This window comes from Choloepus didactylus, chromosome 27 (genome assembly GCF_015220235.1).
Source record: "Choloepus didactylus isolate mChoDid1 chromosome 27, mChoDid1.pri, whole genome shotgun sequence".
Lineage (NCBI taxonomy): Eukaryota > Metazoa > Chordata > Mammalia > Pilosa > Megalonychidae > Choloepus > Choloepus didactylus.
Genome location: NC_051333.1, coordinates 21980606 through 22005497, shown reverse-complemented (window position 1 = coordinate 22005497; position 24892 = coordinate 21980606). Strand labels below are relative to the sequence as shown.

The 24892-nt window shown below is 46.2% G+C and overlaps 2 protein-coding genes across 3 annotated transcripts in view; one reads left to right on the top strand and one right to left on the bottom strand.

Moving 5' to 3' along the window:
• Positions 1-15060, bottom strand: part of RHPN2 (rhophilin Rho GTPase binding protein 2) — a 56306-nt gene extending 41246 nt beyond the window's left edge. Inside the window, exons 1-2 of the mRNA XM_037819956.1 lie at positions 14949-15060; positions 1795-1910 (exon numbers count right to left, since the gene is read on the bottom strand). Of these exons, the coding sequence (XP_037675884.1) occupies positions 1795-1910; positions 14949-15017 (185 nt within the window). The 5' untranslated portion in view covers positions 15018-15060. The remainder of the gene's footprint in view (positions 1-1794; positions 1911-14948) is intronic.
• Positions 15061-22688: 7628 nt separating this feature from the next.
• The window catches only part of GPATCH1 (G-patch domain containing 1), a 56395-nt gene continuing 54191 nt past the window's right edge, over positions 22689-24892 (top strand). For both annotated transcript variants that reach the window (XR_005214382.1, XM_037820016.1), the window contains exon 1: positions 22689-22762. Coding sequence is in view for 1 of the 2 variants with exons in the window: in XM_037820016.1 (XP_037675944.1) it covers positions 22690-22762 (73 nt within the window). In the remaining variant the exon portion in view is untranslated. The remainder of the gene's footprint in view (positions 22763-24892) is intronic.

Here is a 24892-nt window from a genome sequence, read left to right as displayed (position 1 = left end):
ACCCAGAACAGAAGAAACAGACCAGCAGACGCCACCATGTGCCTTGCCAGAGAAGCCAATGATCGCTGGCAGCCAGTCTTCAGGAAGAAAGCATCGCCTTGATGATGCTTTCATTTGGAGATCTTCTCAAACTCAATATCGTAAGCTAATAAATTCCCATCGTTAAATTCAACCCATTTCATGGTATTTGCTGGAGCAGCCTAGGAAATTAAACACCTGGGAAGACTCACGGGCATCACAGCTACGAGAAAGCAGACCCAGACACCATTCCTGCTGTGCTGGTTTGAATGTATTATGTCCCCCAAAACACCATTTTCTTTGATGTAATCTTGTGTGAGCAGATGTATCGATGTTGATTACATTGTAATTCTTTGAGTGTTTCCATGGAGATGTGCCCCACCTAACTGTGGGTGATGATTTTGGTTGGATAATTTCCATGGAGGTGTTGCCCCGCCCATTCAGGGTGGGTCTGAATTAAATTACTGGAGCACTATATAAGCTCAGACAGAAGGAGCGAGCTTGCTACAGCCGAGCGACACTTTGAAGAATGCACTGGAACTGAGAGAGCAGCTTCAGCTTACAGAGACATTCTGGAGACAGCCTTTGAAAGCAGACTTTTGTTCTAGAGAAGCTCAGAGAGGACAAATGCCCCAAGAGCAACAAAGAGTGACATTTTTGAGGAGCCGCAGCCTAGAGAGGAACGTCCTGGGAGAAAGCCATTTTGAAAGCAGAACTCCAGAGCAGATGCCAGCCACATGCCCTCCCAGCTAAAAGAGGTTTTCCAGATGCCATTGGCCATCCTCCAGTGAAGGTACCCGATTACTGATGCCTTACCTTGGACGCTTTATGGCCTTAAGACTGTAACTGTGAAACCAAATAAACAACCTTTTATAAAAGCCAATCCAGTTCTAGTGTTTTGCATTCTGGCAGCATTAGCAAACTAGAACACCTGCCAATAGGCAAAGGTTTCTGGGTTCCAGTCCCTGGAGAGCTCAACATCTCTTTCCCAGGCCCCAGGAGGCTCCTGTCTCACTCCCCAGGGCAGCAGGCATGGTCCCAGCCCAACCACCCATCGCCAATGGCGGCATGGGACTGTCAAAAGTTATCCCTGGAACTCTGAAGGAAGAGGGAACTCCACACCCCTTGTACACAGGAGGAAAGCAGCAGGTCATGTTGTCTTTCAGTGCATTTAACTGGGGAGCAGGGGGTGAGTTATGGCTGCAGATAAGGCTTCCCTGAGTTCTGTGCCTAATAAGTAGCTATTTATCACCACTGCATAATGATGAGTGAAGAACGCACCAAGAGCAGAGGGCTGTACCGGACCCTTCATGTTAGAGAAGTGGATGCTGGCAACAAAAAGGCTCCATTCTCTCCTTTCTGCCTTCCTGTCCTTTATGCAGACAATAAACATTTACCAAGCAGTGACTCTAGACCAGGCATAGCGCCAGGCAGGGGAGAAAATAGACAAGTCCCACGAAAAGCAGGGAAAACATACATGAAGACAATAACTGGACTTCTAGTCAAGATGACTGATTGAATCAAGGCCAGTTACCCTCTGTCCCCCTCCACCTAAACACCCAAACAGGTAGATAAAATATGTTTTTTTTAACATAACCAAACTGTAGACAGGAAAGAGCCTGTTACAGGTGCTGGAAATGAGGAGGTGACCCATAGCTAAAACTGAGTGCCAGAGAAGTAGCCAGGCAGGCCTTGCTTGGGGTTTAGAGACTAGAAAGATACACCTCAGGGAAGACTGCGCTTGCCAGCTGAGGCACGGAGACAGGAGACACCTACTTCAGAAGGTTTTCCGCTCCTGTTCTCATCCGCACGGCTTTCAGGATCTGCTGGTTCAAGGCAGCCCTTTGATTCTGCAGTTTGCTCCGGCCAGTTTGTGCTAGGGGATTACAACCCTAAGGGAAAATAAGAAATGCCCTTTCAGAATATTACAATATTTAACATAACAGAAAATATTAAATGTTACTATTTAACTTTTTTTAAAATAACCTTTTCTGAAAACAAAATGTTAATACAGAAAATGCGTAAAATATTGAAAAGTATAAAGAAAAAATAAAAGTCATTCATAATAACACAACTCTGACACAGCTACTTTGAACTGGTCTCTTTCCTGCACATCCTATTTTATATGCAAGCTGTTATTTTCCGCATCAATGGTTGTCAGGGGTCGTCCCCAAGACCCGCACATTTGGAGATTCACTAGAAGCAGCGTATAGTTGTACTCACAGCTAAAATTTATTACAGTGGCTTAGGAAGGATACACAGCTCGGTCATTAGGGAAAAACACAGGAGTATGGTCTGAAGTAATCCATGTGCAGCTCCCCTATACCCTCTCCCTCCCATAAGGGGTCACACAGAGCACACTCTTCCACCAGTAACAAAAGTGCAGCAACATATATGTGATGTTTCTGCCCAGGGAAGCCTATTGGAGAACTGGCACCCAAGGTTTTTAACTGGGGGGTGGTCCAGAGGCACACCCTGCCTAGCACTTACCAAAATTCCAGACTTCTAGAAGGAAAGCCAATGTTCAGCATAAAATGCATTCTTTGCACAATCAGTCTAGGCACCGTGAAACACCCTTATCAGTTAGGATTTGGTGGGGATGCTCCAGTGGCCAAGTTCCCAGATGCCAGGAAAGGGCTAACGTTGCAGGCAGGACTTCCTAAGGATGGCAGCCTCAGGCCTGCTATGTTGAACTTTTTCTGCCCAGTCGCACATACCGTTTGTCATGTTTTTTCACAAAAATTTCCTTGATTATGAAATGTTCCTCAAAAACATGATTTTAATGACTGTATAATACTGCCTGTTTTGTTTTGTTTTTTGTTTGTTTGTTTTAGGATTTAGCATTTCCTTGTGGTTGGAAAATTAGATTGTTTCCAAGTATCTGTTATTCAATATAATAATTGATGCACATTTGTGAGCATGAATCTTTACACATTTTGAGATATTTTTTAAAGTATGTTTCCGAGGCAGAGTTATGGGGTCAAGTCTTTTTAAGGCTCCCAGTGCACTTGATGCAATTATTCTCTGGGAAAGAAAGCACATGAATTTTCCCCCTATGCTCTCCCTCTCTCACCATTAATGGGTATAAGTATACTTTAAAAAAAAATAAGAAAGAAAGAAAACAGCTTTATGGATTATGGAGGTATAATTCACATACCATAAAACTCACCCATTTAAATTCAGTGGGTTTTAGTATCAATATCTGATTTTAGAATATTTTCATCACCCCCAAAGGAAACCAAGTATCCATTAGCAGTCACTTCCCCTTCCCCACCTCCCTCCCCAGCCCTCGGCAACCACCAGTCTACTTTCTGTCTCTATAGATTTGCCTATTCTGGACATTTCATATAAATGGGATCATACAATATGTGGCATTTTGTGATGGGCTTTTTCACATAGCACAACATTTTCGAAGTTCATCCATATTGTATCATGTGTCAGCACTTTGTTCCTTTTAGTCTCAAAATAATATTCCACTGGATGAATATCCCACATTTGTTCATCCATTCATCAGTAGATGGATTGGGGGTATTTACACTTTTGGTTTATTATGAATAAGACTGCTTATCACCATTAATGGCATAAGTATTAATAAGTTGAACAAGTTTTTGTGAGTGTGTATGTTTTCAATTCTTTTGGGTATACCTAAGAGTTGAACTGCAGAGTCATACAGTTGACTCTGTTTAACCATTTGAGGAACTGCCAGACTAATTTCCAAAACAGCTGCACTATTTTACATTTCCATCAGTAGCATATGAGGGTTCCAATTTTTCCACATCCTCACCAACACTTGGTATTGTCTTTTTGATTACAGCCATCCTAGTGGGTGAAAAGTGGTATATCCTTGTGGTTTTGATTTGCATTTCTCTGATAACTTAATGATATTTGAACATGATTTCATGTGCTTATTGGCCATTTTGCAGCTCTTCTTTGGAGAACTGTCTATTCAGATTCTTTGCCCATTTTCAAATTGGGTTATTTGTGTTTTCATTATTGAGTTATAAAATCTATTATTTTAAATCTCTGCCAATTTGATTTTTTTATTTGCTAATTTGCAGTTTTTATTATTTGCAAGGGCAATCATTTTTTTCATATATTACTGTGCACTTGAATTTCTTTTCTATTAAATTGTCTGTGATCGCTGCCCTGGGGTATTTAGATGATGTTTAATTCTGAAAAGCTTTTAAAAGTTTAATTTTAACCTAGTGATCTTCTTCCTACACCCAGACAGGTAGAGCCCTGGGATGTGAGTTAGGGCCACATTCCTTCTTAACACTTATCTTCAGCTCCTGCCCACTGACCGGCTGTGGTTACTCTCTGGGAGTGGCCTGGTGGGGAGTCTCGCTCCACATCCATCTCAGCTCTGCACACACCCAGTCTCCCCCACCTTCACCCAAGCCACACCTATGGCCTCAACTCCAGAGAGAGAGAAAAGTGTTATCAACAACTCCAACCTTCTCAGGGATCCCCCTATCAGTGGCTTTTGGGCTAGCAGGCCAGAAGAGTGTCGTTTCTCTTTCCACAAAGATTTCTCAGCAGGTCACCTCTATTTGTCCCCCAACCTGATTTTCCATGTCTCAAAAGGATACTTTCCCCAAGTCCAAACTGCATAGATACTTAGAATCTGAGTTGGAATGGATCTTTCAAACAATTAAAGGATCCCTGATTTAAAAAAAAAAAAAAAAAAAAAAATCAGAAATGAATGGTCTTTTTCTATTACAGAAATATCTTTAACTTAAGCTAATTTAATATTAAAGGGCTAAAATCATTGTCAACCTCTTTCCACCTCCTAAAATGACTATGAAGGTATGGTCCAATCTGACTCAAAATTACATGGTTCACTAACGCTGTGTTTTATTTTACAGGGAAGCTTTAAGAACTAAGCCCTTTATGTACATTCCCAAGGCTACGATAAGCAGCCATTCCAGCTTAAGGATAAGAACTTGTTGGCTCCTCCTGTGCTTTACCCAACTTCTGGCTGGCCCAGAATCACAACGCCCCAACAGGCCACAGATGTGGGGTCAGGTTTCTAGATAAGACACAGGAATGCTTAGGATTAAATATGACTGAGTAATTGGACCCAAAACTACATTACTTTTTACTGACAGAAAGGAATGCCAGCCGCTGCTAGAAACACCAGAAACGCCCATGAGGCTGTTGAGAAACTTCCCTGAGCCGGGAGAGGTGAATGTGGACAAGACAGCCAGAAACACCCCCTGGCATCCCCAGAGGCTGTGAGCGGTCCACTGGCCCCTGTTAGGGGTTCCTCTGCCGGTGGGGAACCACAGTGATAGCCCATACCTCAGTTTCCCCTGGTCTCTTCAAATTACAAGGCCCTAGCCCTGAACAGGTTCCAGACCAGACCCTGCAACTTTGTGGCTGAGTTGGGTTCAGGATGGGATGTAGAGAGCTGCTCCAAAACTGGAGTGAAGGTTTGTGCCCAGGTACCGGGGTGGCACGGTCACCCTTGCTTGGCCTGGGAACAAGGGGCCCCAAGTGAGTTGTCCTAACCTCGAGGGGGTCACTGTCTACAAGCCCTATGGTGAAGTGAGTCTTTCCCCTATCCCGAGTCTATTTGGTTGCCATTCCTATCTGAGGGCCAGGTATTTCTATCACTCTTGAAATGTGGAAGGACAGTTCAACAGCCAACACCCAAGAAAAATAAGTACCGAGTAAAACCTTAGCTTCATAACACGCTTCCTTTGTGGGCACCACCCTTTGTTGGACAGCCTGGGGGGGCCCTGGTACAATATCTCAGATCCCACAATTCTGAGGCTGACACGTTAAAGTCAAGATCCTAGAGGCAGTGAGGGTTGGAGGTAGGAATAACCTCATGTCTTTCCTGCTGCTCTAAAATGAGGCAGCCTGAGCAGTGGCAATGGGTGGAAATGGTACCCAATGGTGGTCAGGGGGTGGCAGTCCATGCACCCCCATCTCCTTTCCAAGGGGATGAACATGTGACTCAAGCCTGCCCAGCTAGAAAAACAAAGCCTCCAGCCCCAGAGCTTGGTTCAGGAGTGAGAGCCTGATGGAGGACAACCAGGTTCAACCAGAGCTGTCAGGAAGAGGTTCATTTTCTCCCACTGGCCATGAACCTAGGACAATGCAAGGGTGGGCCACTGCAGCCACATAACCACCAGCTTGGTAGTGCCTCCCCAGAAATGGAGCCAACCCAGAGGGAGGCAGAGTTGAGAAACTGGGTCTTGTTGCCATTATTTGAGCCCTAGATCAAGCCAGTCCTGAAGCCATCACTCTGGACTCCTCAGTTACAGGAGTCTATGCATTCCCTTATGTACCTAAACCATTTTTAAAACACACAGATTTTAAATGTACAGTTTAATGAGTTTGGACAAATATATACACCTGTGTAACCCCCACACTAATCAAAATATAGAAATGTTTGCCTACTGGAGAACTTCATGTAAGTGGAACCATAGAGTTATGTATTCTTTTATGTCTGGCTTATTATGCTCAATATTATAAACTGAGATTTATCCATGTTGTTGCATCTATCAGTGATTTGTTCCTTTTTATTATTGAGTAGATTTCCACTGCAGGGATGTACCACAGTGTATTTATCTGTCTAAGCCATTTGGGATTGGGTTGTCTGGTGCTTGCAAATGAAAAAGTCCTAACCAGAATGAATTCCCCTAGAGTGAAAACTTTCTCTAGGCATCAACACACACCCACCCACCCTTAGCATACAGTCAAGTTGTTCATCTGGGAAACAAGCATTTAGGAACAGCAACTAGGCAAAAACTGGAGGCACTTAATTAGGAAGAAAAGAAAGGATGTTTGACCTCTTCCCACAGAGGCCAACCCTGGGAAGGTGGAAAGGCTGGGCCATCCGGAGGTTAGATGCCAGGGAATGAGTGACACCGGCCTTCCTCCGACTGGGGAGCACTGGGCTCTGACCTCCACCAGGAAACACACAAATAGATGGGTTTTCAGCAAATGTCGGTCAAAGTGCAGGCTTGGGATCTGGAGGTCAGAAGTAAGGCTGAGGGGTGACAGTGCAGAGCAGGAGGCAGCTCCTGGCCAGAGACCTTGCACAGAGCACGGGAGGGCAGGTGCTTTGAGCTGCTTCTCCAGGGTAAAGAGATTCTCTGCCTTTCTCAGTCCTTCCTAGTTACGCAATCCCTCACTTAACCACCAAACTCTGGAAAATGGAATTGTATGTTTCTAAGTCAGCCAGAAGCTGTCAACCAGAAAGCACAGAAATAGCCTGCGATACCCTGCAATATACAGATATGCCCAGTTTAACTTTTCACCACGCAGCGGACTCAGGGCAGGTTGGATGGACAGAATCTTGCTTTTCCATGTCTATGAAAATTAGAGCAATGAATTTGGCTCTCACAAACAGCCCCCCTGCCCTTCTATGATGTCCCAGGGCAGGGGCTAGAGGGCAAGGCTCAGTCACCTCCCTCTGGCATCCCAATCTAATCCCACAGGGGTGAGGCCATATGAATCAACATTTAGCCATAACTTTTTACTGGCTGGCTCCCTTCACTCAGTTCTACAAATCTTTGTAAACATTTACTGCATGCCAAGCACAGCCATTTTTCAACATGCTGAATAACAAAGCTTTTACTGTACCTCCATCAAATCTTACAATCACTGCAAACTTAAAATCACCAAATATTACAATTGCCAAAATTTCCATAAATCAAAAGTATTTCCATTTGCACGCTGATGTTCAGAGAGGCATTATTTACAATTGCCAAAAGGTGAAAGCAACCCAGTGTCCATCAACGGAAAACAGATAAACAAAATATGGTGAATACACACAACGGGATATTAGCCGTAAAAAGGAGTGAAGCTCTGATACATGCTACCACATGGATGAACCCTGAAGATATCATGTTGAATGAAACAAACCAGACATAAAAGGCCAAATATTGTTTGATTTCATGTATATGAAATAATTAGAACAGGAAGTTCATAAGTCAGAAATTAGAATACAGGTTATCAGGGGCAGGGATGGGGAAGGGAAATGGGGAGTTAAAGCTTAATTGGTTCAGAGTTTTTGTTTGCAATGAGGGAAAAGTTTTGGTCATGGAAGGTGGTAATGGTAGCACAAAATTGGGAATGTAATTAATACCACTGGACTGAATACTTTAAATCGGTTAAAATGGGAAAATGTAGGTTGTATATATGTTACCAGAATAAAAACAAATTTTAAACCATAGTACTGTACAATACAGAGTGAACCTTAATGTAAATTACGAACTACAGTAAATAATATAATTATAATAACATTGTAACAACTGTAACAAAGGTCCCACACTAATGGGAAATGTTAACAACAGGGAAAACTGGGGTAGGAGTATGTGAGAACTCAGTACTTTCTGCGTGATTTTTCTGTAAACCTACAGCTGCTCTAATAAAAAAAAATTATTAAAAAAAAAGTATTTCCAGATCCAACCAATAACCCACTTATTTCAGCTGGTGGGATGCACCTACCAATAGTTAACAGTCCTTATCCAGGGAGTGTGTATGTGTGATTTTAATTTGTACACTTCTGTATTACCTTTTCGAGAACATGTTACTTTTGTGATACAGATATGATTGAAGAAAAAGAAACTACTTCTAAGTTGATGCTTTTGATCACCTGCCTTTTCCTCTTCTTTACAATCAAATCGAAACCTGGTATTTTCTAAGGGCATATGACATAGAGAAGGTGCTGTGGGTCTGAGTGGAGAGGCCAGGAGAACTCACATGTGTCCCTCATGGTCTCTCTGTCCCTTGTGCTGCAGGTGGGTGGCCTCAAGCACAGCCAGCACGGCTCCCTGTCTAGCCCTCCAGTCACCTGGGGGTGAGGGTGGGTGTGAGTGCACCTGCTAGGTGACTGTGCTCTCTAGCCACCTCCAAAGCAGACTTTGTGTCACGAGACTTTGGCACCAGAGTCAACGGAGGAAGTGGTGATCGCACAAAAGCCAATGCCCAGCAGGATCAGGTGGTGTCTTGGGAGCTGTCCAAGTACCCCAGGAAACAAGGGACATTTACAGAGTCACAGCTCATCACATTGACTCTCCTCTGAGTCACCCTGGAAGTTCTGTTTCAGGGTCCTCCCAGCTGGGAGCCCACGATGTGGGGAGGTGCTCGTCAGGAGGGCCTTCAGGGCTGCTGGTGAGCACCTAGGCAGCAGGCAGAGCCACAGCGAGGCCACGGTCAGCCTTTACACCCGGCTCAGACCACAGTGGGGTGCGGGGCAGGGGGCAGAGGTGGCGCAGAACCCTCAGACTTCATACCATTCCTGGAAAAGGACTCAAGGTTCCAAAGGGATGGGTCCAAACAGCTGAAGGGACAACATAACTCCCCAATAAAGCTAGAACTGATAATCCCCTAAGACCCACACCATGCTCCTTGGCCTCAGCCAAGCAGAAGGCTTCCCCACAGACGTGTTCTTATAAACGATGCACGCAGGTGTCTAACATGAAATCAGAACCCCACAAAGATGACTGGTGCAGAGAACTAACAAGGAGCTTCTGGGTTAAAAAAAAAAAAAAAAAAAAAAAAAAGAATTCTCCTCCTTCCTTCTCTGCTAGAGGCTCCAAGAAGCCCAGAGTAAACAAGGACCATAAACCAGGACACAATGAACCTTGGGGCCCTGTCCAGCCTCAAGGTTTCTGTGAACAAGAAACAACTTCTACAGCTACTGAGCAAAAACAATGGAGCTGAATTCATTTTGGGTCATTAGTGTTCCCAAAGGATGCAGGAGCAGAGATAAGAGCTGACAATGCTGTACTTTGTACTGACTCTCTCCTTCCACTTAGGGTGAAGATGTTCATTGAAGGGCCTTTCAGCAGCCCGGGAGAAAGTCTTTCTCTCATTTTTTTCTCCAGCCGGCTTTCTCTTGGCCATGAACAGGTCTTCCTTTGGGTTTTAGATCTACAGCACAAAGGGAGCCCCAGGGAAGAGACCTGCTCCCAGGATGCGATGTCCCGGAAATGTACATAACTGTATGCAATTTTAGGCCAGAACACACATTCTTCCAAGGCTGTCATTACAATAAGCATAAAGATCTGTTTGGGAAAAAAAAGCTGCATTTCCACTGGCCCTTCTTTTAAGGAAGTGATTTATAGTAAAACTTGCTTTAACAGTAAATGTAAAGTAGCTGTATAATAACCTTATTCAGCTGCACCTCTTTTAATGATTAATGAGAAAGAAAAAGAAAAACAAACAAGCAGCAGAAATCAGAACAAGTAAGAAAGTGAGAGATGGTATTTTACTAGACCAAGAACAGTTTTGTTTCGTTTTGTTTGTTAATTTTAATTAACTCCCCCCAAGCTGCCTGCCCAGGCCAGGAGGATGGGGTCTGTATTGAGGTGTGTCCCTGTCAACCTGGGGCCTGGCTGTGCTCTGGGGCTCTGTATAGTCAATTCCTAAGTGACCCCAAGAAGACCCTGACCTACCAGGGGACGTGCCTCTGTCCAGCCCTTGTCATGTACTTCAGGGTCCCTGTCCAGCAGGCATAAGGGGACAATTGGTTTTCATTTGTGTGCAAGCCACACAAAACACAACTGTAGCTCTGAATATGGCCCAGGGGCTCCCACTTTTTGCTCACTTGACTAAAGAAAAGAAGTTGCTTCCTTTTCAAGCACAGCCTGAGCTATCCCAACAAAACTCGAACTCCCTGCCCTGCTCAGCACCCCCAGGAAATGAGGCCAGCTGGGAACCGCCACAGAAGCCTCACCGAGTCAGGACAGCGTGTGACCCAGAACGTGACAGGGGTCAGGCACAGAGCGGCCACTGAGTAAATGCTTTGGGGATGAATGGAGCAGAATGGCATTTTAAAGATAAGAGGAAGGGGAGGGAAGGAATGACAAAGAAAAGAGGATGAAAGAGAAGTCTGACTTTAGTGGAAATTAATTTGATCCTGTAAGCGGGTTCAAAATCCCAAAAGCACAAAGACAGGAGAGGGGATCCTGGCAGAGGGGTGGGGGCAGGTGTATGAGAATCGGCCTGGGATGCCCTGACTGCCTCTCCAGTCTCAGGGGCCCTCACCCACCGCCCCTGGTCACTCACCCTCCCAAATCCTGCAGCAGTTTCCAATCCTCACCTCCCACCTGGATTCCTGGACCCCTCCACGCTTGTTCTCTTTCTCTCCCGACTCTTCCACAGCCCCCCCACCCCGCCCCCAACTCCTGCTCAACTTTAAAAAAGGCTCAAGACTTCCTCATTCTAAAACATGCCTGCCCTTCCCACTTCTACACCTCCCATCCCCTTCTAGCAACTACCTTCTCCACTCCCTGCAACTCTCCAGCCACTCCTTTATTAACAACCCCATGAAGGTCCAAATCCAGTACTTCCTAGTGCTCTTCTGACTTGTCCACCACCACATCTCTACTAAGAAGACTCTCTCCCTCAGCGTCCCTGACACAGCCACCCACCTGGCCTGCCGCCCCGCTCTCTGCTGGTCCTGTAAGTGGAGGTATTAGCTGCCCCCGTCCCTCATCCTCTTTTCACTCATCACCCCATTGCTTCCCACAATGCTGCCTCCCCAGCCAGCGGGCTCTCTGGCTGCCAGATCCGCAGAACCGCCTCCTTGCGGGGTCCACCCCCTTGGCTAACCCCCAGGGGCCTCGAATCCACCTGCCCCCACCCCTCTGGCTTCCCTCACCCAGCCAGCCTCCTGACCACCCACCCAGACACTGAACTCCTGATCCCCCTCGGCAGTGCCTTCCCCACCATATCCCGCCCCATTAGTTCTTCCCATTCCAGCTGACACTACTTTAGTCTAAACCCTCATCAGGGCCCTCCTCACCACCGGGCTCCCGGCCTCCAGCCGCGCCCCTGGGCTGGGTCAGAGGTGCAAGGAGGTGGGCAGGCAGCCTTGGCACAGCGCTTTAGATTACTGACTGAGAAGTCATCAAGAGTCCGTATCAGAGTAGGAAGAGCAGAGATGAGGTTGTAGGGGGCAAAACCCCCCAACCCTTCCAGCCTGGACCACCACTGCCTCTCCCCCAGCCCCCACCCACCGACCACTCGACTGTCAACGTGATCTTTCTGTGACCTGACTCTCACATGTCGGGTCCTGTTCCAAACACTGCGATGGATCCCTGCGGTTCCTGAGCAGGATGGGGGACCCAAAACAGCCTAGTTCCCACTTACACCTCCACATCCCGGAGGTGTCTCTGCCTGAAAGGCTCCCTTTCCCCTCCTCCCTCCGGGAGCACTTGCTTTATGTCAAACTGGCTGGGATCGCAGACCGGGAGAGTCATTGCCAACACCTTTTTATTTTCCTCACACAGAGAGCATTCGGTGGACCAGTGTGACCTCGCACTCATCAGGGTGAGGGCTCTAAGGTCGCGTTTTCAAAACGGATGCTTCCAAGCATAAAGCAGTGATTCATCTTATTTTGCACCCAGGATTCCTCATCTACCCCCAGAGAAACCACATTTAAAAAACACCCAACCAGGCGTCCTTTCACGGCTCACTCGCCATCTGCTCTTTCCCCTGCACGCACGGAGGGGCTCCCCCAGATTAGCCTGTACGGCCAAGTCCTGTGCCACCCCAAGAAGACCCCGCGTGCGCCGCTGGAAGGCTCTGGAACCACAGGTGTGGCCTGCCCTTTCTGGCCCTCCCTCTGCTTATCTTCCCCCAGGGCTCCACCTAGTCAGAGGACAAACACTGCAGCAAGGAAATGAAGTCCCAGAAAAAAAGGTAACAACTGACTGGAGGCCACAGAGCAATTTTGTGGGGGTGGCAGTTTGGGCCCTGGGGCCCTAGAACAGGCCTCCTTCTGCAGCTCCCTGGCCTGTGATCCTCTGTCCCAAATGCCACACATAATTAGAAGTTGTAATCCTGTAATTCTGCAATGACATCTTTGAACTTAAATATACCTTAAAACCACCCTTTTTTTTAATGCTCAAAGCAATTTAACAAAAATTTTTCCCACTCTGTCCCACCTGTTTCCAGGTCCCCTCCTTGCCTTAGCTCCTGCCCAGCCCTGGGGGCCACAGCTAATGAGAAGTGAGCAAAAGCCCCAGAGCGGTATCTGTCACATGGTAGAAGGAGAAAGACGCCAAGACCATCTACCAACAGGATCTTTGGGCTCTGAACAATTAAGAATTGATTGTTCTGTGGGAAACAGTTTCACTTCCTTATTTATAATTAGGCACTCTGCCTTGGGTTATATCTGTTATTTAATTAAAAAAAAAAAAAAAAAAAAAAAAAAAACCTTGCGACCCAGTCACCCCTGGTCAAGCTCCAAGAGTATTTTCAGACACACCTAAGACCTGCAAGAAGGCATGGAAGTTGTCATCTTGACTTCCCCGGAAAGCATTTTTATACCCCAGACCCCGCCACCTGCAGGCATACCAGCATTCTCGCCCCGTGGGCTCGGGTGTTTTTTTCTTTTTTTCATTGTAGACTATAACATATATACACAAAAGTGACAGCTTTCCAAGTGCAATTTAACAAGAAGTTAGAGAGCAAAATTTCAAAGAATATAGGTTACAATTCCACAGTTTCAGTTATTTCCTTATGAAATGTAACATATACACAAAATGGCAATATCTTTCAAAGTATGATTTAACAAGTAGATATACAGGAGGTTTCCAAAGTTATTATGAGTTATAGTATCATAGTTTCAGTTATTTCCTTATTGTGAAATACAACATCTATACAAAAAGGTATGGCTTTCAAATTACCATTTAACAAATAGCTACAGAACAAATTTCAAAGGATGCTATGGGTTACAGGTTCACCATTTCAATTCTTTCCTTCTAACTATTTAATACCCTGGCAACTAAGAAAAAGAAAATTTTATAAAGATTCAAGATTCATAATCCTTTGTTAAATTCCATCTTGTCTGATGCTACCCCTTCCTCTAGTTCAATCACTTTCCCGATCTTCAGGGATGTCTAGGCAGTGACCAACCTAACCTGTTCATGTTAAAAAGGGGTGTAGACATTATGGGAAAAGGGGACACATCTGGTTGATGTTCTTGAAGAGACTATTGCCTCTGGGTTTTGGGACTTAGCTGGCATAGGAACACTCTGAAGGATCTAAGTTTCTGACGAATACACTTAGTGAGTGAAAGCTTTCTAGAGTCTCAGATAGGAATCCAGGCAGTCTTCAAGGTTTTCTGGAGTACTGTTGACTTGGGCCTATCATATTGTGGTCATTTGGCATATCTAGGTGAGGCCTGCATGAGTCACCTCCAGGACAACTTCTTGGCTCTATTTGAATTCTCTTAGTCACTAAAACCTTATTTTGTTGCCTGGGGTGGCTTTTGAGAGACTGGATGGCCCTACTGTCGTCTCCAGAGCGGGAGACTGCATTTGTGTGCCCAGGGGATTGCCTGGCCGTGCCAAGCGCCCGCGGAGCCCACGTTCGCCGCCCGCAGCGTCTCTCCAATAACCAGTTCAATCCACTTTAACAAAGTGGGAAGCGGCACGGCGCTTACACCCTCCTGGGAGACAGGGGTCAGGGCACGTCCGAGGTGAGACAGGTCCCAGGGGGACACGACGGGGGTCCCCTCCCACTAGTAGCTACCCCAACCCTCTGGAAAAAGTTGGAGAGGCGGACACTGGAAGCATTTTGGAGGCAAGAGGAGAACGCCAACCCTCCTGTCCCCACAGCGCCCCCGCCAAGCGCCAGGGTGAAAGCTCGACTCCGGGCGGAACACCGCGAGCGCAGCCCAGCCGGTGCACCTTCCCCGCCCCCGATTCACCGCCCGCAAACTGCGCGAGGCTCTGGGGTGCGCCCCCCAACCCCGACAGGCACCCGGGCAGGTGCCGCACCTGCTGCGGCTGGCCGGGTGCGCTGCCCTCTCCGCCCACACCCCCAGCCTCCGCCCAGCTTGCGTGCCCCTTCCCCCTTCCGGCCTGGTCGACCCCGGCCGCGTCCCCGCAGCCCCCTCCCCAGCCCGCGGGCAAGCAGGCTGGAGCCCGCAGACTCTCCGACCCGCCGAAGCCGCCCACCTTCCGAAAGTAGCCGTCGCTCTCCTTCTCCAGCGCCCGGGGGGCCGCGGGCAGCAGCGCGTCGGTCATGCTGGCGGGGCGGGCGCACGGCGAAGACTGCAGCGCTGCGGCCGCCGCGGGTCCCAAAGGGCGCCGGGACCCTCCTCCGCCCCGCCCCCAGCCCCGCCCGCCCGAGCCCCTCCAGCGCGAGCCTAGCCCGGGAGCCCCGGAGGCCACGCCCCGGCCCGGCCCCGCTCCGGGATTGGCTGCGGCGGGCCCGGCGCCCCAGGCCAGGGTCTCCGACGCGGGTAGCGCGGCCCCGGGCGCGGCGTCGCTCGCCGTCTCCCAGCCTCAGGGTCCTAATCAGCGCGTCGTTGCTTTCTCGACTCTGTGAGCGCCGCGAGACGCGGGGGACGGGGCGAGTCTCCGCGGCCGCAGCGAGGCCCGGGCTGGCGGAACCCTTTCGGGAGCGCGCGAGAGCGCCGGGCCCAGCGCCAGGTGGTCGAGAAGGACTCCCCGCAGGAGGAGCTCTCGGGGCCGATCGGGGTCGCTGCGCCTCCGCGGGGCCGGGCCGACTCGGGCGGGTTTGCGCCGCGGTCTCCGCACCGGTCCCCTGACCCTCCACTGCACAGACCAGGGCGGGGCGGCGCCGGGCTGGGGGCCGCCCGGGGGGGGGGGTGCCGGAGAGTTTCGCCTGGTGCCCTTAAGCGCTTTTCTTAGCTGCCACTCCAGTTTTCTTATCTGCAAAATGGGGTGGATTAAGCTTTCTCAGGGTGGTCATGAGTATTAAGACAGAAATGCATGTAAAAGCTTTTAACTAGGGCCTGGGGGTGGGGTCGTGCTTGGCTCCGAAGCGAAAAGGGAACCTCCGGGGACGAGATTCGCATCAGTCTCCTCCTACCCCCGCTGACCCTAAGACTTCCCCGGCGAATGCCGAGCGGAACGCGGGGCACCTCCTGCGGGCCGGAACCGGGAGCCCCAGGCTGTGGGGCTTCGCCCTTCGCGGCCGCGGGTCCTGCATTCGCTACTCGTCTGTCCCCTTCCCCCCCTGCAAAGGGAATCCTGGGGGTGGTTGCTGCTGCGTTTGGCCCTCCCTATAGATAGCCTCAGGTAGAACAGGACCCAATCTGCTTTCAAAGCCAGCCAAGAGTTTCCTTCTCTTTTTAAAAAGAAAGGTGCATTAGGGGTCGTCGTTGGAGACTTTTAAAATAAGCAAATAGTGGGAACAGCCAAGGACCAACAACTAAGTAAATGTCAAAAAAAAATCCACCTTGCCACTGCAGACCCAGAGACGCTGCAGGAGAAAAGGGGTTTTCGGAAAGGGCGGTTTCTCTCATTCTAGGGAAGAAACTGCAACCCTAATCGCCTCAGCGCTCCGACAGGTGTTTGGGAAATTTCGGCAGATGCAAAAACTCCCCTTCCTTCCTTAGAGTGAAAGCTACTTCCAAGCTAATTTCAGCAAAAAGTCGCTTACCCAGTACTTAATCCGTTGCCCTGGAAACGGACCAGCTTTGGGCGGGAACTAAAAACAGCCACTTCCGTTTCGGGGATCCCGGGGTGGCGAGTCAATTTATTACATTTGTAATCACAATAAAAAAAGTTATCACTAATAGAAATCCTACTCTGCCCAGGAAATTAAAAGATAGGCTTAATTCTCAGACTCTTGTGCAGATAAGAGAATGAAATCATCTCCCCTTGACAAGTGAGTAAACAAAGACTCAAGGAGTTAAGTGGACGACGGAGGATTCCCTGCTAGTGGCTGAGCTTGGTTTTAGTCACTTCGAGTCAGCTGCTAATTCCAGGCACGTCCCCATCACCTTCCGATTTTACCATCTTTTACTGCCTTGAACCTCGAATTGCCTTTGCGATTGGTCATATATACATGCCACTTTACTGTTATTAAGCACTATTATTGACTTCATATTTTTCTTTAAAATTTCTTACTTTTTTTAAACAACCTATTTTGAAAGTCAGCTATGTCATCACCATGAGTGAAACTAGTGGTGCTTGGCCCTAAAGGGAAATAATGCATAAAAGAGTGAATACAGCGAAAACTAAGGTCTGTTATTTAATCCAGCCAGATGCTGTTGCCTGCTTGAGCCTGCTCCTTTTATTAAAAAAGAAGCGCAAGGAAAGGAAACATGGTGTTAAGACACACCAGCCCACCCCAAGACTCTCTCCTAGGTGTCTTCAGAGGAAAAGGATCACCTCTCTGTGTGAGACACAGCAAGACATCCCCTGGCCACCCGGAGCCTCCTCAGTGCAGCTCCTTAGGGCCAAGCAGGACCTGAGTATTCGCCCCACGGGGCCTGACCCCAGCAGCTCTGATCCCGCTGGGATCAGGAAATGAGAACCACTGCAGGGAGCATTATTTGCCTAATTTACTTGTCAACCCCTGATGGTAATACGTGCAATACGTGCAACAAGAACCCCCGATGAGCCTTAGTGCTCCTAACAAAGCAACTGGGGTGGGAATTTCTGACAGAGGCGAAGATTAAAATCTCAACTGCAAACAACTGTTTTGTCAAGTCCCTGTGCTGCCATCTTGGTGAAGCCAGAAGCTGTGCTGGGACGCAGTTCCTTCAAGTAAAATGTGCGTTTTGCCTTCTAAGGGAAGGGAATACTTGCTTCTCTGGCGGCAGCCAGACATCCAGACATATATCCCATCTTGAGAGCCAATGAAATTTGCCAAATTAAGTGCAGAAATTACAAGGTAATCCACAAGTGAATAAAATTCATTGTAACTTATAGACACCGTTTTGCAATTAAAAAAAAAATCTTAAAAGGAAATTGAGGCCATATGGTGCCATGTAGAGGCGCCAACCAGAGAGAGCCAGACCCAGGCTCATAGCTTCTATCCCTGAGTTACCTTGGCCTCCATTTCCCCAGCCGAGAAATATCTTCTTATGCATCCACTGTCATTTCTTGTGTACCAACTATATGCCGTATGATGTGCTAAGCAATTTTCAGTTGATCTTCCCACAACCCTATGAAGGGGGTATTTTATCCTTCCCATTTTACAGATGAAAATGCTGAGGCACAGAGTTCACCTGCTGTCTGATGCAAAGGCCCTGGCTCTCAGACACTATGCTTAACTACACTCTTCCCTATTATTTAAAAGGAAAAGTATTTTGGCATATAGGGAAAAACTGATTTTGGATTAAAAAGAAATGGCTGCAGAATTTTTAATAAGGTTGATTGCAAATGTTTGGAAATGGATAGAAGTGATGGTAGCACATTATTGTGAGTGTAATTAACAGCACTGAATCGTGTGTGATCATGGTTGAAAGGGGAAGTTTCGAGTAATGTATGTCACTAGAAGGAAAGCTAGAGGATGAAACATGGGACTGTATAACACCGTGAACCTTCTTATGGTTGATGAAAGTGGTTAATAATACAAATGTAAGACTTTTCTTCCATGAACTAGAACAAATATATATCCTAAAGGGAGATAATGCATAAAAAAAGTGAATACAAGTTTTACACTATTACAAGTCTTAATAATAGGGTGGTATATGGAAAAATACACCTAATGTAAACTATGTACTATAGTTAACAGTAATATTATAATATTCTCCCATCAATTGTATCAAAGGTACCAGACCAATGCTAAGTGTCAATAATAGGGAGTATAAGGGTTATGGGTTTTTGTTTTTTTTTTTTTTGAGGAATGAAAGTGTTCTAAAATTGATTGTGATGAAAGCACAACTCTGTGATGATACTGAGAGCCACTGATTATACATGATGGATGGATTGTATGGTGTGTGAATAAAACTGCTTTAAAAAAAAAGAAAGAAATGAGTGACAGAATGGCTAAAATGAAAAAGGCCGAAAACATCAAGTATTGACAAGAATGTGGAGCAACCAGAATTTTCATACATTTATGGTGGGAGTGTAAATTGGTACAACTACTTTGGAAAACTGGTATTATCTACTAAAACAGAATAATTGTATACCTTATGATGTTGCAATTTCACTTATAGGTAGATACCCAACCAAAATGCATTCATCTTTTCACTATAAGACATGTACAAGAATGTTTATAGCTATACTATTCAATGTATCCCCTAACTAGAAACTACCCAAATGCCCAGCAACTGTAGAATGAATGGAATAAATTATGTCATACTTATATAATAGAAAACTATACAGAACAAAAACTAACAAGTTACTGCTATGTGCAACATCATGGGTGAATCTTCCAGAAACACTGCTAAGCAAAAGAAACCACACACAAAATACTGTATGATTCCATTTTATATAAGGTGTAAAACAGATAAAAGTAGTCCATACTCAGATTATTGCTTCTGGGATTCTGGAAATTTTCTATTTCTTGATCTGCATGCTCTTACATGAGCATGTTCACTTTGTAAAAATTCATTGAATTTATGATTTGTGCCCTTTTCTGTTTGCATGTTATAATTCAATTAAAAAACACAATGAAAAAAAGAGTGACATCATTCCCAAGCACGTAGTCAGGGCGGGTCTCTTTATTAGCCATGAGTGACCCTCACACTGCCAACACTGCCAGCAATGACCTGTGACAAGTAGGATATATTACTCTTTCCCCCTCCAGCAGATGAGTTAGTCCATTTCCTTATCTCTAGTTTCTTGATAAGGTCCTGAGATTTGTACATTCTTGCATGTGTCAATAAGAAAGAAGGATATGTAATGTTTAAGCTGCTACTGTTTTGCATTAAACACGTGTTGTTTCACCTTCCCTCTGCCAAGAATTGGGACCAGGGTCTCAGATGAAGCACCCCCAGTTGTCTGCTTCTGAAGAACAGCTCAGAGCTGTTCCTTGAGGAAGCTGCAAGCACTTTGAAGGGCTCCTTGTCCCCTGAACCTTAGCAGTCAGGGCTTGGTTTATTACAGTTTAAACTGCTTGTGATTGTCAGGATTCCAATTAAGTGAAAACCTCAATAAGAAATTTATTGGGTTTTCCTTGCCCCTTTAGAAGCTACAAACTATAAAAAAATAAGTTTGAGTTGTTTAGAAATAAAAACATGGATTTTCATGATTTGTCTTTGTATATGGATTCGTCCCCAATCTACTTTCAATATCTACATTTACGTTTACAGTAATGGTTGATGGTCAAATGACGATCCTAGGGCTGGCCAGTTTCAAGAAACAAAGATCCCTTTCCTTTAGTACGTTAGATTAGATTTTACAATGAAAACTAATTGTGAATGTAATTAATGCCACTGAACTGTATACTTGAAAGTGGTTAAATGGAAAATGTTATGTTGTATTTATGTTACCACGATAAAAATTTAAAAAAAGAAAAACTAAGCCACTGACATGAATATGTGTTGGAAAGAATGAACCCTGGATATGGTTAGAAACAAAAAAATCAAATAGTCTAATGGTATAGGTATGGATCCTTCCTATCCTGATTTCCTTTGTTCAGGGAAGACACATACTGGTGTTTTGACTGGAGATACACTGTGCATATTTTAGTATGTTTATGGATGTGTTGCCCTTCCCCACAATTTGGCTATTTTTTTTTAAACACAAACAGCAGCATCTTGTGTACTCTACTTCACCCATTTTTCTCATTTAACTACATGTTAGAAATTATTCCTCATAGGTATTTTTTAATGCTTCATAGTATTCCACACATGAATTGTTCCAGTTAACCTATTGCTGCTTAACAAATTATCCCATCATAAAGGCTTAAAACAAGAACAATTTCTTCATTGTCTGTCATGGTTTCAGGAGGTGACCAAACCAGGTAAAAGGTTCTTGCTTGGGCATTGGGGGTGGGGTTGGGGACTCGTGTGGTTGCAGTCAGATGGTTGCTGGGAATGGAATCATTTAGAAGTCTTCTTCACTTGCATATTTGGTGGACATGCTGGCTGATGGTTGGGATCTCAGTGGATCCTGGGCTGGAATATCTATACATGGGCCTCTCCATGTGGTCTGGGCTTCCCCACGGCATGGATGATGGGTTCCAAGGGCAAGCATGGCAAGAGACAGAAAGTTGAAGTTGCCAGTTTCTTAAAGCCTGGGCCAGGAAAGGACTACATTGTTACCTTTACTGAATCATTTTGGTGGGCAGTCACAGAACCCAGATTCAAGGGGAGGGGGCATAGACTCCACATCTCATGGGAGACCTATCAAGCAATTTTGGAGCCAGGTTTTAAAACCACTACAGAAGTACCATGACTTATTTAACTAGCCCTTCATTCATTCTTTCAAAAATTATTTATTGAGCACCTACTATGTGCTAACTGCTCTAAGCTGAGAATACAGCAAAGGAAAAAAATAACTGGTCAAAATGTTTGCTTTCATGGAGCTTACTTTCCAATGAGCAGAGACAAACCTAATAGGCAAGTAAATCAAATTATATAGTATGTTAGGTCATAGTGCTATGCAAAAATATAAAGCAGGGCAAGGGGGATAGGGAGTGCAGCAGAAAGAGATTAATTTTAAGAGTCAGAGGTTTGTAAATAGAGTCAGAGAAAGTGTCACTGTTTGAGTCGAGTTGAGAAGGAGGTGAATGAGTGAGTCATATAATATCTGGGGGACAGTACAAAGGTCTCAAGGTGGGAATGTGCTTGGAATGCACAAAGAACTGTCCCACTCCCAGAGATTTAGATTGAAGAAGCCTGAGGGGATGGGCAGTGGGGTGTGAAGGGACATGAATCTGCTTTTGAAAAAGATCCCAGGTGATTCTGACTCAAGTGAACTTCTTACTCCCATTTTGAAAAACCTGGGCTTCCCAACTGGCTTCCCCCTTAGCCTCACTCTTTACTACCTGAGCTTCATTTTCCTCTTCTGTAAAAAGGGGTTGTGGGTGGGCTAACAGCAACCCATTTGACAGATGTGTTTCTTTAGGTTCAATAAGGGAGAACCCAGCCCCACCCCACCCCCCAACACAGCAGCCTTTTGCTTGTATGCATTCCCCCCCCCTTTCTTTTCAGTTTTCTCTCATTTTTTAATTTCTCTTTCTTTATTCCTTTCCTTTCATCTCTTTTTTCCAAACCTTTTCCTTTTTTCTCCTTTTCTTTCATTCCCTCTTTCTTTTTCTCTTTTAGCCGTTATTTTTCCCGCGGGCACTGGAGCTTCCAATGTTTGTGAACCTTTCCAGAAGCCTGGAAGGGGACTCAGCTCACTCATGCAAACACACAATGATACAAGGGTGATAGATACTGTATGTGTGTGTCTATATATTCCCATCCACCTCTGCTTTTTACAACACACAGTTCTGCACCTTCTATCCTCTTCCCCTATCAACAATAAGTGAAACAGCAGCAGGGCGATCGGGCATATCCGAGAGCACAGGCAGTTGCCCTGCAAGTGGCAGGTGGCAGGGCGGCGTGGGGTTTGGACGGAGCGGGGCGGGCAGTCCGGCAGTAACAGCTGGCAGAGGAAGAGGGTAGGGATCAGGGGTCGGGACGGTGGGAGGATGTCGGTTTTCGCATCCCAAAGAACACGCACCACGGCCGGACAGCTGGGTGGCTTCTAACCTCTCCCAGCGGCCTCCCCTGCTCCTGACCCTCGCAGCGCGGAGCTAGGATGGGACATCGTGGCTGCCAAATCCCCCAAGGCAACTCGTGTCCGGGTTCAGCTCCTACGGTATCAGCCTAAGAACCCTAGGCGAGGGTCGAAGGCATTAAGCAACTCGCCGCGGAGTCTTCCTGGGACCTTTGACCTAGGTCCTAGAGAGAATACTTCCGTTCGCGGAGCAGAAAGGACGGAAGGCTATTGGCCCGCCGAGGCCGCCGTAGCGAGGGGGCGGGGCCCGAGCAGTGACAAAATGGCGACGCTGGACAGTGACAGCGATGAGGACCTGGTCAGCTACGGGAGGGGCCTGGAGCCGCTGGAAGAAGGTGCGGGCCGAATTGGGTGGCGGGGCCCGTGAGAAACAACCGGGGATCCAGGATTCAGGGCAAAAACACACAACTCTGTTCTTGGCCTTGGCTGGCTCCTGGGAAAGGGCTCGCTCGCTACGGGAACATAGCGTTCTCGGGGCGCTCAAGTTCTGGAGGGATAGAGGAGAGACTCAGAGCGATGGAAGATGTAAAGATGACGAAACAGGCTCGTGTGAGTGCGGGGACAATATTTTTCTCGGGAGGGCACGTTTGAGCCCAGACTGGAATCAACCATGGGAAGATCTGGGGGAATAGCATTCCAGGCAGCAAGTGCAGAGACCCTGAGGTGGGAGTCAGTTTGGTAAATTGAGGGACAGGAAGAACTAGTGTGGGTGCAGCAGAGGAAACCAGGAGGAAATTAATAGTAGATGATGTCAAAGAGACAGGCAGGAGCTGGGTCTTATTTGCTGTGGTAAGAAGTTTGGCTTTTTTATTAAGTGTGTTGGAGTCATGGAGGGGTTGCACAAGAGAGGAGTTTATATTTTTAAGATTATGCTGTCTTTTATTTTGAGAATAGATGTTTTGGGAGTGGGCAAGAGTGAAGCAGGAGACTCGTTCTGAGACAATGGTGGCATGGACTGGAGCGGTAGTGGTGGTGGTAAGCAGTGGTCTGAATCAAGATATACTTTGAAAGGCAGAGTTGACTGGACTTGCTGGTAGATTGAATGTGAGCATGAGGGCATAATGAGTCAAGGATCTCTCATGCGTCTGGTCTGACCCATTTACTGACTTGATTCACTCAGCAGAGTACTTACTGTGTGCTTATTAAGGGCTCATGGCAGTGCTGGACCCTGTAGGAATGACAGAGGAAGCATGGGAGCGATGTTGGACTAGAAGTTACTTGCAGACCTCCTTTTGGTGGGATCCTCTCTCTCTCCCCACCCTCTCTTCAGTTGGCTGTTTCTTTTCTCTGATGACAGTCTACCGTGCCGATTTGAGATCCTGGACCTACTTCTACCTTCTGCTTACAAAGAGTGTAGAGAGGCTAGTCTGATTGCTTTTTAAGTGTTTGAAAACAGCCCTTATGTTTCCTCTAAGACATCTCTGTTGCTTACTCAACATCCCCCAGTTCCATTCAACAGAAGGTTTAAAATTCAGTTTAAAGTCTCCTCAACCCCCCTAGAGATGCCCTAATTTGTCAGTCCTTCTCCAAGTACTGGACCAGAGTGTGAATAAAGCAGGGCCATTGTGGTACTTTTTTTCATTCTAGACAGTTGGCAAGCACATCACCCCATAATCTCAAAGTGTTTGTTGATAAAGATCCTTTCTGTGAGGAGTTTTAAATCTAGTTGAAAACAAAAGTAGATTCACATGTGCTAGAATGTGCATTGTAGACAAGAAATAACCTACACAAGCTCGCAGGAGAAGTCTGGGAAGGGGGATGGAGTTCCCTAGAAAACTGATTAGAGTTTAGGTATGCAGGTAGAAGACATGGGTCAACCGTGCATGAGTGGAGGTCATTACAGCAGTGTTCAGCAGCCGTTCATGTCATTTCTACATTTCTGGTTGTTCTCTTGTGCAGTGATATATTCTAAGTCATCAAACTCTTTGACACAAATTTTTCCAATCCTTCCTGTTTTGATAGTGCATGAAATCTGAAATGAAGCCTACTCTTGAAGTGGAAAGGAGGGACATTTGTTTTGTATACTTTTTTTTTTTTTCTGGCCTAAAAAATCCTTTCACTTCTCAGTATTAGAAGATTTTGAGGATTAATTCATTGTTTTCTAAGCACTTTGAAGTTTAGATGCATTCTTAAACTGCATTTTACAACATGACATACTGGACCAATAACCACTTTTACTCCGTATTTTGAAGTTTTAGTGACAGGTTAGACAAACATTGGTAAAGGAGGGACCCCATGCCTTAATTAATGTTGCTGACCCTGACAGAAAGGTTCATTGGATACAAGATAACCAGGTCCTCTGACCTGAAAGGAATGGGGTACCAGCACTTACTTCCTCTTTCCCTTGAGACTTTCATTTGGCTCTGGAAGATTCTATACCCAGATTAATTTTAGGATCATTTTCTTATTCCTTGATGGTGTGACTCTCCCAATTAAAATAGTCAGTGGTTTCCTTTGCCCACAGA